This window comes from Chelonia mydas, chromosome 3, assembly GCF_015237465.2.
Source record: "Chelonia mydas isolate rCheMyd1 chromosome 3, rCheMyd1.pri.v2, whole genome shotgun sequence".
Lineage (NCBI taxonomy): Eukaryota > Metazoa > Chordata > Testudines > Cheloniidae > Chelonia > Chelonia mydas.
The window spans coordinates 74737462-74755920 of NC_057851.1; the positions used below are offsets into that span (position 1 = coordinate 74737462).

The window sequence follows — 18459 nt, forward strand, 5'->3', positions numbered from 1 at the left end:
ATTACATTGTAAAGGCTAAATTCAAACTAACTATAACTATTATTACTTTGTGAGCTAATCATTAATAATAATTCTGAATTCCATTTATTTCTAAAACAAATTATTAGCAGTGGGTATTCCACTTCAGCTTCTCTTTCTTCATTGTCTATGTACACAGCTTCTTCATTTTCTGTGATCTTGAATCCTGGACCTGAGCTCAAATTAGCCTTTCAAAATTATATTCACCCATTTTCCTGAAAGAACAATTATTTTTGCTAAGCTAATAAAATATAATTTAGTTTTTAATAGTAATCATGATGGGAAAACTGGGGAAGTAGATTTTTGTTCATGTTTTAGTACATTCTCATGATGCTCTTGCTAAGCTCAATAAAACCATCCAGAACATATTAATTTTAAGGCATATTAGCAGGAAAGAGTATGGGAAACTTGTGCACTGTATTGGTTTTATATTGGATATTGCCTTAGTCTCTAGGGCTTTGTCTCGTATCTTCACACTAATTAAATTTACTTAAAATATTCCTCAAATAGCTAATGCTCAAATAAACTGGTTAGTCTCTAAGGTGCCACAAGTACTCCTTTTCTTTTTATGAATACAGACTAACACGGCTGTTACTCTGAAACTCCTCAAATAGTAATAGTGTTGTTTTTTTTCCAGAGGTTGAGATTATTTTCCTCTCAGAGTTTCACTGTTCATTCAGCTGCATGTTTTCCAGGTGGAACCAGAGGTGCCATGGTATATGTTTTGTTGTAACATTTTAACAGCTAAGAAGATGAAAAGCAAATTTAGCTAAATCTTGCGGAACTGGGCTTTTAAGAATCTTCATTTAGTGCTTTTGTTTGCCTTTGTATACAATGGTCATGAAGGATGCTGGCATTCAGGAAAGATGGCAATTTAATTACTATAATCAAACATGCCGCTTAATAAATTGCTTAGTGTGGCAGAGATAATTATAAGTATATTTAATGTGGGAAGGAAGCTTGTGAATAACGTATTTTACACGATATAGATGCATATGTTTAGATGTTCTTATTCCATAAGCCATCTGTGGTCATGGACTGTTGGCATCTTGACTGAAATAAACAATATATACAAGTAAAGTTAAAATCAGCATGGTATTTTGCATATATGGTATTTTTCAAACTAGTGTTGTTACAAGTTCACATTCTTTTCTTCATGGCCTTCAAACCATAGCTAGGATCCCTTTAGGTCATGAAATAAGTCATAAGTTTTTAACAGTGAAAGTAATTAACCACTGGAACAATTTACCAAGAATCAAGGTGGATTCGTCATCACTGACTATTTTTAAATCAAGATTGGATGTTTTTCTAAAAGATACGCTCTAAGAATTGTTTTGGTTCTGTGGCCTGTGTTATACAAGTGGTCAGGCTAGAATGGGGTTTTCAAATGGGGTTGGGACCCCTCAGGGGGGCGTGAGGGTAATACATCTGGGGTCATGAGCTTTCAGCCTCCACCCCTGGCCCCGCTTTGCCTCCAGCATTTATAATGTTGTTAAATATATAAAAAAGTGTTTTTAATTTATTGGGGGGGGGAGGCCACACTCAGAGGCTTGCTATGTGAAAGGGGTCACCAGTAGAAAAGTTTGAGAACCACTGGGCTAGATGATCACAATGCGTCCTTCTGGCCATGGAATCTAGGAATCTATAAAATTACAGCCTTAATTAGATTAGATTAGATTCTGTTGTGCCTTGTGACACATGAGGCAACCCATTGTTTCTGTCTCCATCTGTCTAGTGCCATGGTTCTTGCTCCATTGTAGTCTGTTTCCATGACAGTGATGTCTTCCTCAATATTTTTCTTATGTTATTTGTTGTCCTCCTCTTTTCTGTCTTCCACCAAGTGGTATCCAGTGAAGTGCTTGTCTACGAATATGTTTTTTGACATCTGTACAACATGCCCAAACCACTTCAACCTTCTTTCTTGAATAATTGTCTCCACTGTCTTTTTTTTTAACTCAATGATCCCAAAAGCGATCTCCTTCAAGATGGCTAATTGAGAGACATTTTTCTATCTGGGTTGCTTCCATAACTGTATTTTTTTTATTATTATTATTATTTACATGGACAGGTTGTCAACCTGAGTCTCAACCATGGGTCCATGGCTCCTTATTCAACATATTCAGAGCAGCTTATACCATGTATGGGCTTTCCCCATCTGCCACCTGAGGTAGCTTAGGATGTATTACAGAATATTCAGTCTGTTCAGTGCTGTGAGAAATTTTCCATATCTGTTAAACAGATATCCTTGTGATACAGATAAGTTGTGACTTGCCCTAGGGCCCAGAGCAAGTCTGTGGTAGCACTGGGTCTAGAATCCAGGGATCCTGACTCCCCACCAACTTCTCCAATGATGAGATACTGGCTATTACATTCTGAAGTAAATTATATCATATTCTGTTGCATGACTTATGCTAAACTAAGTCACCCACATGCAGTGCAAAGATTTTACTTATTTCTCCACTCAATTTTTGGATGGTTTATATGAAGAACTTACTTTTGCATTAATAAGGGCTATCATTATAATTCTCTTACACATTGATTTAGAGATGACCGGGAATTTTCCAACAGATCCCTTTTTGTCAGAAAATGCTGATTCATCAAAACTGAGACTGGATGAGAAAGGGTTGGTTTTGAAAAAAAATTCAACTCAAAACCTTTTTCACAGAAAAGTTTCAAAAAATTGTCAAAATGTTTCATTTTGACATTTTCAAAACAAATAATTCCAATAGTCAAGTTTGAAATAACTTTTATTTCTAAATTTAAGCTAATTATTGTAATAAAAGTCAGTCAAAATAATATTTCAAAATAAGTGAAACAAAATATTTCAACTGATGCGGCATAATTTCCCCCTAGATTTTCAGTTTGTGAATATTTTCAATTTTTGTCCAAATCTGGGATGTGAACAGTGTTTGGCATATCACAAATTTCCATGGGATGGTAAAACCATTTCCTGCCCAGCTCAACATTGATTGGCCAGTTTTCAAAATAATGCAAAATTTAAAAATAAATAATAATAGAGTCATAGTCATAGAGTTGAAGCCCAGAAGGGACACATAGATCATCTGGTCTGATCTTCCGTCTGTTGCAGGCCAGCAGCATCCTGCAGCACCTCCACACTAACCACAAAAAACTAAAATTAGGCCAAAATATTACAGCCCACTATTATGTGACTATTATGTGCCTCAGGCAGAGAATAGGAGGGACTCAAGTGCACCCACAGTGGCATGGAAATGATTAAGTGAAATATACCCAGTTAATCCTGGCAACTGAACACTGCAGAGGAAGGCAAAATCCCTCCCCACACAATCTGACATGGGAGGAAAATCCCTTCCTGGTCCCACATATGGCGATCGTTAGGCTCTGATTATGTGAGCAAGAACCAGCTGGCCACGCACCAGAGAATGCTCAGTGTCACCTCAGAGGACTGGCCCACTCTCTTCACTGACCCATCTCCAGCCATGGACATCTCTGATGCTTCAGAGGAAGGAGATCAAAAAAACCCACCCCCACCCAATATCCAAAAACCAGACTACATTGGGGGGATTCCCTTCCTACTGCCTGCAGGTGGCTAGATGAAGCCCTGAAGCATGAGCTTTTAGGAACATAAGCCAGAAGTGAGCCTCAGGCTTGCTGAGCTTTGCTCCCTACCATCAGAAGGAACACTGTCCTACAACTGCACTCATAAATTTGTCCAGCTCTCTCTTAAAACCAACTGGGAGGTTGTTCCAGAGAATCATCTGTCTGATGTTAGAAACCTTCTAATTTCCAGTCTGTATTTGTTCATAGCACAACATTGCCATTTAGCATAAATAGCTCTTCCCCCTCCCAGGGGTTTACCTCTGTATGTATTTATAGAAAGCAACCATATCTACTCTCAGCCTTCTTTTTGCTAGATTAAACAAACCAAGCTCTTCCAGGCTCCTTTCAAAGGATAGGTCCTCCATTTCCCTGCTCATCCTAGTAGCTCCTCTCTGTTCTTGTTCCAGTTTGAATTAATTTTTCTTGAACATGGGTGACCAGAACTGTACATAGTATTCCAGATGAGGTGTTGCCTTGAACAATGCTATTAATGCTGATCTATCTCTGTTCCTTGAAATACCTCGCCTGATGCATCCTAGGATTACAGTTGCATCACATTGGTGGCTCATAGTCAACAATGGAGTCTTAGAACTTAGTAAGTAATCTAGCTAGGTATGCGTTAGATTCTGTTTTCTTTAAATGGCTGAAAAAATAAGCTGTGCTGAATGGAATGTATATTCCTGTTTTTGTGTCTTTTTGTAAGGTTTTGCCTAGAGGGATTCTCTGTGTTTTGAATCTGATTACCCTGTAAGGTATTTACCATCCTGATTTTACAGAGGTGATTCTTTTACTTTTTCTTCTATTAAAATTCTTCTTTTAAGAGCCTGATTGCCTTTTCATTGTTCTTAAGATCCAAGGGTTTGGGTCTGTGTTCACATATGGAAATTGGTGAGGATTTTTATCAAGCCTTCCCCAGGAAGGGGGTGTAGGGCTTGGGGAGGATTTTGCGGGGAAAGACGTTTCCAAGCGGGCTCTTTCCCGGTTATATATCTGTTAGAAGCTTGATGGTGGCAGCAATAAAGTCCAAAGGAAAAAGGAAAATAGTTTGTACCTTGGGGAAGTTTTAACATAAGCTGGTAAAAATAAGCTTAGGGGGTTTTCATGCAGGTCCCCACATCTGTACCCCAGAGTTCAGAGTGGGGAAGGAACCTTGACAGTAGCTTCACAATTAAATGTTGAGATGATTATGGTGACCCAGACACAGGATACTGAGTGGAAAAATGAGAAACAGAAGTAGATTAATTCTTGTACAGCAAAGATTCCATTTTTCTATTAGAATAATTAACACATTCAATTTTTCTATTGGAATAATTAACACATTTTTTGTTCTGAATTGACACTTTAAATGTGAAATTTGTTTCATTTTGAAACATTTCATTTTGATAGAAAGTGTCAACATTTTTAGTTTTGACATTTCAAAATCAAAATTATATGGAACATTTCATTCTGTGAATTTTTTTGATATTTTGACTTTCCAATTCAGAAAGATTTGGAAATAAAGTGAGTATATACTATAGTATTGTAGTTTGGCTGCTTGTCCACATAGCAATGGTAAGATTTATGCCTTTTCCGTCTGCTTATCTAAGAGCATGTGCATGCTCTCACTTTGATTATTAGTAAAGCTATCCTGAATACAAGGCACAACAGTAGTAGAGAAGAAATGTCTGCTTGGGAGGGAATAACATAGCTCAATGTGCTGTAATAGCTCTTGGAAGCCAATATCCTTTATAATAATCGAGAGCACCTGAAAACTGGGGTCAAACCTTATTTTGTTTTTTGTTTTCCATTTTACAGGTAATGTAGTATGATTGGTGTTATATCTCTCAGGATTCAGTCAGTAGAGCCACTCTTTTCAAAATTAACTTCAATAAGTTTTTTATTTTGTATTTATTCGTTGGATCGGAATAACAACAAGAAGAACAACTACTAAAGCCCAGATCCACAAAGATAGTTTGTTACCTAAACCCCAGACATATGTGCCTATGTCCTAGACTTAGGCACCACTATGGTCTATGAAACTCCCCTGGGCTTCTGCCTAACCCTGTAAGTGCCTAAACTCACTTAGCACCTACATTGTTGCAGTAAAAGTCCCCTCAGCATCTAAGTTTCTGGCTCTGGGCATGCACACTGCTGCCTTTCTCAAACACCTAGTGCCCATCTAAGCCCCAGTGTGATGCATGAACAGGGAAATATAGTCACTTCTCCATCTATTTTGCATGTGGGGCCCCACTGTGGTAGGCATACTCATAGGGTTGCCAAGCATCTGGGTTTCAACTGGAATGCCTGGTCGAAAAGGGATCCTGTTGACTCTGGTCAGCACTGCTGATCGGGCCACTAACAGTCCAGTCAGAGGCCTGGTGAAAGTGAGTGAGGGTGGGGGAGAGCAAGCAACGGAGGGAGGGAGGATGGAGTGAGGGGAAGTGTGACATTGGAGAAGGGGCGGGGTCGGGGGGTAGGGAAACGGTGTTTGGTTTTGTGCGATTAGAAAGTTGGCAACCGTCCATACCCAGAGAGCACCTACCCGACTGGATCCCCTTCAAAATCTAGTTGGTGGTGGTGGTGTCCGCTTTGTATGGTTGCTGTGCCTAAGTCCCTTTGTGGATCCGACCCCACGTATCTAAAACATGCTTCAAGCACTTATTTACAAATGAGGACCCCAGTGCTGCAATGAGCTATGCATGGGCAGACCACAGTGTTCACCTGGAGCTCATTTAAGGATTGGAACTTTACTCTAGCACTATTTCATTCCTGAGTTCAATTTCCAGCCCAGCTCCAGCTCCAGCTGCAGCTAACTTCCTGATAACAAGTTGTTGTTTAAAAATACAAACAAACAAAAAAAACCCTGTTACGCAAAATGTTCCAGATCTCAAAGGTACAACAAGTGTACAGTCAACCTTATCCTAAACACTCTGTATTGTTATCCCACAGTTGGAAGTTTATCAGAAACAGTTCCTTGATTTCTGCGCACCTGGTGGAAGGTGTATTGCATTTTCATAAGCTCTGTAAAACCTTTCAGCAACAGGTTGGGTTGAACACGTGTCGTCTGAAAAAGCATGGACTGATATTTTATTTGGATGTTGATATGGTTTTGCACCATATCTGTGGCGAACACATTTACTTTTCCCCTTGATTTGCAGCATTTTGCAGTGAACACTAACTACATGATCATCATAGCTTTCCTAAAAATGGCTTTAAAGATCTGATGTTGAGTGCCTCCTTTGGGAAAGTTCACTGCTGCTAAGTAATACTCTAAGGTCACAGAACATGCTTTTCTTGTTTATTAACAGAAAAAAATGGAATCAGCAGAAAACACCAAGGGAGTCTTGTTTGACTGGGAATCAGAGCTTCTGATTTTTAAAGCCCCTTCAGTTTATGATACTATGTATTATCTTTTGTGTTTTCACTTTTGGTTTAAGTAACATTATGTTCATAGTCAAAATTATGTTGTAGCATGAGGAGAAAAGTTAAATAAGAAAGAAACATGTTTTTGCAATAAAATAGCTTTCCTCAGAGGTGTGTTGTGGGGTGTAATTTATCAGTGTTTAAATATGCGTTGAGATCCTCTGATGGAAGGTATTACAGAAGTTCAAAGTGCTAGTTTTATTAACAAGCAACTTTTTCTCATGACTGTCAGGTTTAACTGTGAATACATAGCATCATCCTGCTGCCAGTGGTTCAAGGTGGGTAGAGCCCATTAAAACTGCTGTAGAGACATTAGAACCCTGGAAGTGGAGATGCCCAGGAGAGAATTTCCTCTGGTGCAGAATTTATGCAAAACACCTTATTTTGCCCTGCAAAGCCTCCTCTACAAGCCCCTGGATAGGGGACATGTCAGGGACTGGGCAAGATAACATGTGGGGGTTGGAGGGGTAGGGCCACAAAGTGTAAACATAACAACAATAATACTGAGCAGTTACATGGCAGTATTTGCAGCTATGTGTAGTGGTGCTGCCTCCCAGATCAGGTAGGGGAGGAGCTGCCATAACTTTGGCAGTACTAAGTTTTGCTGTAGGGGGCACTCACCAGCATTGGCAGCAGCCCTGAATTTGGAGTGCGTAGATGTTGCCAAAATCCATCTTAGCTCCCCCACTCCTGGGGTGAGTTTTATGCTGTATCGCTAAGAGATTGCATATTACATAGACAGCAGAAGGAGAACACAGCAATAAATAAGAATGAGTGAGAAAACACGATAACAAGCCTAAGATCAACATAGATTTTTTTTAAAAAAAATCTTCCAATGTAAAAATCAGAAAAAATAAATGTCACCAGAAATTATATTAGCTTTGTCTGTTGTTGATATTGAATGCACTGTCACTTTGGATACAATCTTCCATTAAATAATGCTACAGTTTACCTGCTATCTATATATTTGAGTAACAATTTTTCAGTTATCTTAACAAAGTCTATATATTCTATTTTTATCCTGATCTTATTTAAGCAACCTCCTTTCACTTTCTTGACAGTTGGCAACGATATTTAACAATTGTACTGAGTAATCTTATGCTTTCTGTTGCAAAGGTATTTTTCATAGTCTCCTGAAATCAAAATAGAATCCTCCTACACATCACAGTCTGACTTTTAATGTGTAGATGCTGTAAGCCTCTAAACAGCATAAATATAGAGGGCTGTCTATCAAGCCACATTCTGCGAAATATAACTTCCTTACTCCCCACGATATTCGGTTGTCTCCAATCTTTAAGTTGTATTATTATTCAGGTGATCATTTTTCATGTTCCCTAATCATTTTGTATTACAATTACTTTTACCTGGATATTATCCAAGTTATTCCCTTTTGTAGTTACTGTAGTATTGTTTATCTCATAATTATTGTTTATTTCATGTAGTATTGTTTATCTCATATAGCTGCCTTTATTGCTGTGTCAGTTTTGATCATTTCTGTACATATCTAGCTATAATTGGAACATCTACTTCTCCCACCTATGCCTCCCTTTGAGTTTTAAATAGCTAACATTTAAGTAGCCATTTGCCATTTCTCTCCTCAATATGCAGTGCTTCTATTTTTAAGTTAATATTATTTGAGCATCTATCCCCAGGGGTCTGGTCAGGATTTTAAGGGCTCACCTGCAGGGGGAAAAATTAATGCCTATTCTCCAACCTGTGGCGAGAAACAGGCTGAAAGTGGTAGGATGGTTGTAAAACTAAAAGGCTTTTAGTATTTATAATATATGATGGAGGAAAGTGGTGAGGTGCTAGCTAACTAGCCACTTTCTTCCTATAGGGCTGGCCTGTCTACTCTGCTCTTCAACAGTCTTGTTTATAAGTTTCTTGTAGTTAGCAGTGTTCCGTCTGACTCAGCCCCTCTACATCTGCGTTCTGTCAAGGGCTTCCCACTGAAAAGCAGTGAAGTGTTGAATTGGGAAATTCTTAGATAATATAGAACCAGGTAGCAATGTCAGTTTAGAAATGAACAGGCACAAGCTATTACAAAAGGGGGAATTCAAAATGTCTGCTGCACTGAAATAAAACCTGACTTGTAGTTAATGATCCCAGGCAGAGTGGCCCTTGGCTGCCCTGGAAACTTCCCCTTTTAAAAAACCTTTCAGTTATGAGCACAAGGGATTTTTTTTCAAGGTGTTGGATTTCAGATCCTCAGAGTCATCTCATACTAAGACTATCTGGTGTGTGTATCTGGAAGTGGGAATAGACTACATCGTGTCGTAAGTGTTTTGAAATTGTGCAAAGTGGATATGTAAACTCACTGGAGTGCCTTTTAGGAAGGAAGGAAGAAAGGATGGAAGGAAGGAAGGAAGGGACAGAATGGTCCTGATTGTTGCTGGCATAGGAACAAAGGTTCATTTAAGTTGCCTTTACAGCCTCCATATTCTTGTTCTCACTAGCCCACAGCATAAATAAGAGGCAGCTTGGGGCTGCTGTAACTTACATTCTGTCTGCAGTGTCCCCTTGCAGGCTGTAATCAGATGGCGTTACCTAAACCATAGTGCTCTTTGATCATGCCTCCTCCCTCCCTTTCCTTATGCCTAAGGCCACAAGTAGAGTGGCATAGAACCATTCCAGTAGCTGCCCCTCACCCGGGGAACCCTCTTACACTGGCAGTATTCTTAGGGTAGCTTCTGCCCCCCTCTGTGGCTCTTTATTCTATCAGAGCTGTTTAAAGGGCCTAGGGTGCAGTGGAAAATGGGCCTCCAGGAGCTTTATATTTCTTTCTGTGCAGCAGCTGATTTGTGGAGGTTGCAGGAATGATAGGGAATCCCTTCAGAATTGTCACCAGTGGGAATATTCATGAATTCTTCCCCTCCATTTTATTTTGGTGTTGAGTATTATTTAGGTATGTTATAAATGATCTACCTCCCCCCCCCCCCCACAGACTCATACTCACATGGTCTCAATCACATAAATACAGGGATTGCAGAAAAATTAAGAAAAGTTGACAATTTAAATGGCTGTGAATGTGATCATTGGAGAAATACGTGATAATATTGTGCAATTAGAATGTGCTCCAAAGCCCACTGAGGTCATGGGCAGCTTTCCTTTGGTTTCAGTGAGCTTAGGATCAGGCCCATTGGGGCAAATACTGAGAAATTTCTATTAATTCCAGTTTCTAATACTCAACTCATATCTTGAAACATTGGCTGGGTGTTGTTTTGCTGACTGGATGTTCTCTCTCTCTCTTTCTCTCATTACCAGGGGGTATTTTTGAATGTGTGGAATCCGGCCCAATGGGAGCAGAGGAATTGGCCTTCAGATTTGCTGTGAACACAATCAACAGAAACAGAACTCTCCTGCCAAACACCACATTAACATATGACACCCAAAAGATAAATCTTTATGACAGTTTTGAAGCATCCAAGAAAGGTGATGTTTTGCATATTTAAACTTTTATGTCAGCAGCTAAAACTCACTTGGCTCACCTACCTGAACAAATGCCTGTCAGTAAACTATTCAGAAATGATACTGTACAAGGTTAAGGCGTGCACCACTGACATCAAAGAAAAGTTTTAAAAATGGTCCTTTAAAGGTAACAGTTTGAAAAAAAAATTACATGTGAGCATTGCTTCCCCATCAAAAGATTATTATTTCCTTATATATTTAGAATCAATTTTGAGATGAGGGTGGTTTTAGGGTATGTCTACACTGCAATTAAAAACCCGCAGCTAGCCTATGCTGGCTGACTCAGGCTGTGGGGCTGTTTAATTGAAGTGTTGACTTCTGGGCTCGGACTGTAGCCTGAGTTGTCCCAACTCACAGGGTCCTGGAGCCCAGGTTCCTGCCTGAGCCCGGAAGTTTGCAGTGCAATTAAACATCCCCACAGCCTGAACCCCATGAGCCTGAGTCAGCTGGCATGAGCCAGCCACGGGTGTCTAATAGCAGTGTAGACATACCCTCAGAGACTAGCAACCTTGGAAACTGAATAGCCTTTTTGGACCCGATCCTGCAAGGCACTGAGTGCCCTCAACTCTGGGTGAAGTCAGTGAAAGTTGAGGTTGCTTACCACCTTGCAGGACTAGGACCTTCATGCTGTGGCCTATTGTGTCACCCTATCTCCCAGTAGCTGGTGCATCTATTTAGCAGAACATGATGTTTCAGACCTAAGCTTTCCCTGCTCACCTAAAGTGCGTGTTTTGTAGGTAGTGTTACGAACTGATTCAATTGACATCACAAATCAAAGTTCATTTGAGGCCACTACAGGTCTGTCTACACTGCAACTGGAAGTGAGCCTCCCAGCCCGAGTAGACAGACTCATGCTAGAAGGCTCACCAGCAGCATGGATGTTGCAGTATTGGTGGATACTCAGACTAGCCACCTGAGCTCAGAATCACTTGAGCATTAGCTGAAGCCTCTGTTGATGCCACAGTGTCCACACTGCTATTTTTAGCATGCTAGCATGAGCCCTGCTAACACAAGTCTGTTCACCTGGGCTGTGAGGCATTTTCCCAGTTGTGATCTTTCATTCATCTATAACCTAGATGAATCACAATGGGGTAAACACATACTGCACTGAGATTCCAGCTGCTGCTTCCAGTATCTGTTAAAATTAGAGACAGGTCTGAACCAAACCCTTTGATTTAGGCTGTTCAGAATCTAAAGTTCTGAATTTTGTGACAGTACGTCATTTGTAACTAATAACTTCTTCCTGTGCATTCAGGCTCCAATTCAATTCATGCTTAAGTCTCCTTAAAGTCAATGGTTATAAGTTAAGCCTGTGCTTAAGAATTTTGGCAAATAGGGATGGACTGCTGTATCAGGGCCTCCGAAATTTGCTTAAAAGTAAATGGATTATTTTTTAATTAAAACTGATTCCCATGATTGTTAATCCTGTGTAGTTTCAGACCTTGCTGCTATACTTTCTGTACCTTTTCATTGTGATCCCTCAGATATACTGTAACACTGTAGTATGGTATCATACATAGTAATGTAAAACAGAGAAGTCCTGCTGTGTTCTGAGATCCGTCTTTGTGGTCTTCTATTCCTAAAACACACAGGTGTTTGATTCAAGCTTGTGTTAGCTCACATTCTATGCAAATGCATTTTTTCCTACATCAGAGAGGAAATTACATAGGTTTTTGATTGTTAGCAGAACAATCAGAATGGTAGAAAGATCACAGGTGTAGTGGTCAGCTAATCAGATTTTATCAGAGGTTTCTAGTTTAATGCAATGGGTGATGTGAGGAAATTAGGGCTGTCAAGTGATTAAAAAAATTAATCACACGATTAATCACACTGTTAAACAATAATAGAATACCATTTAAATATTTTGGGATGTTTTCTACATTTTCTAATATATTTATTTCAATTACAACACAGAATACGAAGTGTACAGTGCTCACTTTATATTAATTTTTGATTACAAGTATTTGCAGTGTAAAAAGCCCAAAAGAAATTGTACTTTAAAATCACCTAATACAAGTACTATAGTGCAATTTCTTTATCATAAAAGTTGAAATTACAAATGTAGAATTATGTACAGAAAAACCTGCATTCAAAAATAAAACAATGTAAAATTTTAGAGCCTGCAAGTCCACTCAGTCCTATTTCTTGTTCAACAAATCGCTCAGACAAGCAAGTTTGTTTACATTTACAGGAGATAATGCTGCCCACTTCTTATTTACAGTGTCACCAGAAAGTGAGAACAGGCGTTCACATGGCACTGTTGTAGCCGGCGTTGCAAGATATTTACGTGCCAGATGCGCAAAGCATTCATATGTCCCTTTATACTTCAACCACCATTCCAGGGGACATGTGTCCATCCTGATGACGGGTTTTGTTTGATAACAATCCAAAGCAATGTGGATTGACGCATGTTCATTTTCATTATCTGAGTCAGATGCCACCAAATGAAGGCTGATTTTCTTTTTTGGTGGTTCGGGTTCTGTAGTTTCCGCATCAGAGTGTTGCTCTTTTAAGACTTTTGAAAGCATGCTCCACACCTCATCCCTCTCAGATTTTAGAAGGCACTTCCGATTCTTAAACCTTGGGTCGAGTGCTGTAGCTATCTTTAGAAATCTCACATTGATAACTTCTTTGCATTTTGTCAAATCTGCAGTGAAAGTGTTCTTGAAATGAACAACCATGTGTGGGTCATCATTCGAGACTGCTATCACACAAAATATATGGTAGAATGCGGGTAAAACAGAGCAGGGGACATATAATTCTCCCCCAAGGAGTTCAGTCACAAATTTAATTAGCACATTATTTTTTTCATGAGCGTCATCAGTATGGAAGCGTGTCCTCTGGAATGGTGGCCGAAGCATGAAAGGGCATACAAATGTTTAGCATATCTGGCACATAAATACCTTGCAATGCTGGCTACAAAAGTGCCATGCAAATCCCTGTTCTCACAATCTGGTGTCATTGTAAATAAGAAGCGGGCAGCATTATCTCCTGTAAGTGTAAACAAACTTGCTTGTCTGAGCGATTGGCTGAACAAGAAGTAGGACTGAGTGGACTTGTAGGCTCTAAAGTTCTACATTGTTTTGTTTTTGCGTGAAGTTATGTAACCAAAAAAAATCTACATTTGTAAGTTACACTTTCATGACAAAGAGATTGCACTACGGTACTTGTATGAGGTGAATTGAATAATACTATTTGTTTTGTTTATCATTTTTACAGTGCAAATATTTGTAATAAAAATAATATATACTTTTATTTCACTTACAACACAGAACACAATCTATATGAAAATGTAGAAAAACATCCAAAATATTTAATACATTTCAATTGGTATTCTATTAACAGTGCGATTACAATGTCGATGAATTGTGACTATATTTTTAAATCGCGATCAATTTTTTTGAGTTATTGCATGAGTTAACTGCAATTAATTGACAGCCCTAAAATAAATTGTACCAAGTGCATTTTGATACTATACACATGTACAGAGTTGGGTAGTATGCAAAATTTACATTTTACTTAACACCACATTTAAAATATGTTATGGGCCAGAGTGTGGCCCAGCCTTACATGGCTGAGAAGGGGGAACAAGACGGTCTCTGACAGAGTCTCCCTGGACTACCACTCCAGATACTAGATTAGAGCAGGATCGGGGGCATTGCTGCTCCCTCCCCACCCTCAGAAAACAGGTGGGTGGCATGGAGTGGGTGCCCATTCACCAGCCAGTCCTATTGAACTAGCAGGTGGGTTGGGGCCTGGGAAATAACTTGCTATGGGCAAGGGTCTGTAGTGGAATACTCTACCCCCTTATTCCTCCCAGGAAACAAGGAGGGAACAGGAAAGAAAACGTAATTTTCTGAGTCTTAATTATTTTCCTAGAGCAGCATAGTAATTTGTGTTCCTTACATGGGTTATGCCCAAAGACACCGTCTATCCTGTTATTCTTATGCTGCAATTCACAGACCCATAGAGGTATATTTATATGTCCCTTTTGTACATCAAAATGAGAGAGTACCTCTTTATTTGCAGGTTTCAGAGTAACAGCCGTGTTAGTCTGTATTCGTAAAAAGAAAAGGAGTACTTGTGGCACCTTAGAGACTAACCAGTTTATTTGAGCATGAGCTTTCGTGAGCTACAGCTCACTTCATCGGATGCATATGCATCCGATGAAGTGAGCTGTAGCTCACGAAAGCTCATGCTCAAATAAACTGGTTAGTCTCTAAGGTGCCACAAGTACTCCTTTTCTTTATTTGCAGTTAACTAGACTGTATTAAACTCTGTAAAATCTTTCAGTTCATGGCTTCATGAATCCAAAGTACTTTCACACATTTGACAACCACTTTTGTGCTGAAAGGTTTTTTAGTCAGGAATCAAAGGCTAAAGGTTAGCATAAAATGGTGTACTTAGTATGATGGCTGCAAAGCAGGTTTTTAACAACTGGGTTGATGCATTTGACTATTTACATGGTTCATGATTATGCCCATTAGTGAGCAAGCAGACATCGCATCAAAAATACAGTCTGTTTACCTCTTAATCACATAGCCTCTTGGAGTCGATTGCAGATGAGAGATTAATGAGTTTTTAAAGGTACCATACAGAAGAATAACCCCAGGGAAGATCACAATATTCCCAAGATGTTAGAATAAAGAATTATGCAAATGCAATCCAAATCTCTCTCAATACATTAGAAAAAATGGTGTGCTTCTTATAGAAAAGTGCTGCACTAAATCACGTGCAAAACGATCACACTCTCAAAATCTCAGAAGCAGAAAATAAAAAGCCCATTGAAAAGCCATCTGGTAGCTATCACTGTTGTGTTAGATCCCATCTACTTGCATTTGCATAAAGCTTGTGGACTACACTTAGGAAGGGCAATATTAGTAGAAATTGGAGTGCAATGCTGAATTATGTTTTGAAGCAAAATGTAGTCACTTAGGCCCTAGTCCTGCACTCACAGCCATGTGGGTTCGTCCCGGTGCCTATATAAAAGCTCACTGAAGTCACTGGTGCTCTTCAGGGGTGTTCTTGCCCAGTTCGCAGTACACAATCAGGACCTTGGTAGACTCTCCATCATGTAAACACATGAGAATGATTAATTTTAAATTAGTGAAAAGAGTGATGATATATTTATTTCTACTGTTTGCTTTATCGGCAGTCAGCAGTATTGACTTTGTAACAATATTAATCATTCACATCTCATGTAAATGCCGTCTTCCTGGCAGAGATCTTTTTCTGACCGTATAACTTAACTGCCCAATACTATTTTAAAAGAACAAACCTGTTCCATTTCAGAGATATATGGCCAAAATGGGAATATTTCCAAATATTCTGTCAGGATGTGTGTAACAATGTACATTGATTTAATTCTTTAATGAATACCAACAATTAATCTCCTTAAAGAGAAATATTGACTCCCTGCATTCTACTAGTTAATGTATACCTCTCAAAACAATACACCCAAAAGTCCACTTCAACATAAGTCAGTATCTGCTTAATGTTACATTATCTTAATAGGTTGAAATCCACTGAGTAATTGGGTTCTCTGGGGAAGTAGTCTGGGTAGGTTGGGGAGGAAATTCATTTCTAAAGCTTGGGTTTAAAAATACAGCCCTCTATGGTCCTACATCTGCTGTAAGGTGCATTAGCGTTTGATTTCTCCCTTCCCCCTACATTTTCTAAAGGCGTGCCAGAGCTGAGCCTTGGCAACTTCCATTGACATTAGTGGGAGTTTTGACAAAATGTAGTTGTGTTGTATGCATGCTAAGTATTGTTCTTCATCAAATCACAGTGAAAAGTTAAAGATGTAGTTCAACTTGGTCATTATTTAAAGGAAAAGTCTCAGTACAAATGAAAATGTTAAACTTGAATAGGAAGGGGGCTCCCTCAGGGGAAAAAATATATTTCACAAAGTGCCATTTAGTTAATGGGAATAGTACAATACTTTCTGGCACATTCTCTCCTCTCAGAATTGACAGACTTCTGTCTCCTCTTCAGCCTGTGATCAGCTGTCCCTTGGGGTGGCAGCCATCTTTGGACCTTCCCATAGCTCTTCAGCTAACGCCGTGCAATCCATCTGCAATGCCCTGGGTGTTCCACATATACAGACCCGCTGGAAACATCAAGTTTCAGACAACAAGGACTCATTCTATGTCAGCCTCTACCCAGATTTCTCTTCTCTCAGTCGTGCCATCCTTGACCTTGTGCAGTTTTTCAAGTGGAAAACCGTCACTGTTGTTTATGATGACAGCACTGGTAAGGCTAACCCATGGGACTGTGTGCAGAACTATTCATGTGTGTGCTTTGCTTGCTAATTATTGTATTTTTTCCTTTTAAATGTAGTTTTAAGTGAAGCACAGGTAATTCTGTCTAAAATGGTGTGTAACACGTAACAGTTTTGCATACATTTATGCTGCATGTGTATGTTTTATATGCACAGCTATATTATTGCATGTGCATAGTTCATATGCACACGTATACATACACCTTTTTATTCATATATCAATCTAAAAGTAATAGGTAAATCTTATCTTGTTCAGATAAGCATCTAAAGATCTGGATATTTATCCAAACCTATCACAAACATCTTTGATTAAGAAATTGGGCTGAAAATTTCATAAAACAGACTTTCTTGCAGGGGTCAGATTGCCCGAAGGGGGTGTGCAGGGAAGGTGGCGGGTGGGAGGTGTAGAGTCAGATGCCCTATTGTATTTCTTGAGTTTGGCTGATCTTTGGGAGATCTCAGATGTCCCTCAGGACTCTGCGTGGCGTCTTGGATTGACTCCTTCTTGATTAAGGGGCCGTGAAATGAGCAAGAACTCTCCCAAGCTCAAATCCTATATTGTTCAGATAAGCATCTAAAGAGCCTGGTGGTGCCAAACTGAACAAACTCATAGTAGTTTGTGTAGATCTCCTTAATATAATCCTCCCTCTCCTTTTTTATAGGCTTTGAGTAGTGAAATAGTTAATCTTTTAAATGTTGACATTGTTATCATAGGCCATCTGAGTTAGCCCCACTGAGATAAATAAGGCAGTTCATATCTCTTTGAGTTATTGTTTCAGATTCTGCTGACATCACTGCATCAGTTACACTTGGTCCATGTTTTCAAATCTGTCTCTGCAACCATAATATCTAGAGGCTGTTTTTTTTTAAAAAAATACAAGCTTAGGTTCTGAACAATAGGAAGGCAGCTTGAAAGAGGTGCTGCTACATGATACCAGTGAGTGCCTGCTGAAGACCAGACCAGCCCTGCTCACTGGTTTCAGCTAGGTAGGAAACACACCATGATGACTATTTTGGTTTCAGTCGTGGATAGGGCTGTGTAAAGCCTGCAGTCTAAGATTTGCAAAAGAAATCCTGCAGCCTGGCTCCTAGGATGTGAAAGCAAATGAAACTTGAAGGCTCATTTTCATAGCTAAATTCAGATTTGCTGATTCAGATTTGATAACATTGAACCTCAGACCTCCAATGGGGAATTCCCCATAGCTTGCCATGTTATAGCCCTCCACATCCTCCAGGCTGTTCTGACAGGAACCATTATCCTCAAAACAAACCATGGGAACCACCTCCTTATTTTAGGTCTCATCTAGTAAGTGGGGGTCACTACCCTACCGAGGCTTGCTGAGAGGAGGAGATAGCTGTTGGTGGTGATGGAAGGAAACCAGTTCTCAAGTGGGGTATGCTAGCTTCATGGCTGGGTAATCAATTTTGGCTCAGGTTTTCTGAATTGTTGAGACATTTTGACAATTTCAAGACTTTTTTCAAAATATTTTTGAGAAAAAAAATTTGTCAAAACTGACTCCCAAAAAATGTTTTGGTTTTCATGAATCGGCATTTTCCACTGGAAAAAATGTCATTGAAAATATCTTGGCCGGTTCTAAGACTCCTGTAAAGAATTTTATATGGTGATCGTATAGTTGAGAGATATTCACACAGCTTGGACATATAAGAGAAATGAGGATGAAGATTGGGTGTCTTGCATCTGCTGTGCAGTA

At 39.4% G+C, this 18459-nt stretch overlaps 1 protein-coding gene across 8 annotated transcripts in view; it reads left to right on the top strand.

Annotated features, from left to right (window-relative positions):
- GRIK2 (glutamate ionotropic receptor kainate type subunit 2) overlaps positions 1–18459 on the top strand; it is a 603576-nt gene that overhangs the window by 177480 nt on the left and 407637 nt on the right. For all 8 annotated transcript variants that reach the window (XM_043542704.1, XM_037894531.2, XM_043542709.1 and 5 more), the window contains 2 exons: positions 10264–10431; positions 16462–16719. In XM_043542704.1, coding sequence (XP_043398639.1) covers positions 10264–10431; positions 16462–16719 — 426 coding nt within the window. The remainder of the gene's footprint in view (positions 1–10263; positions 10432–16461; positions 16720–18459) is intronic.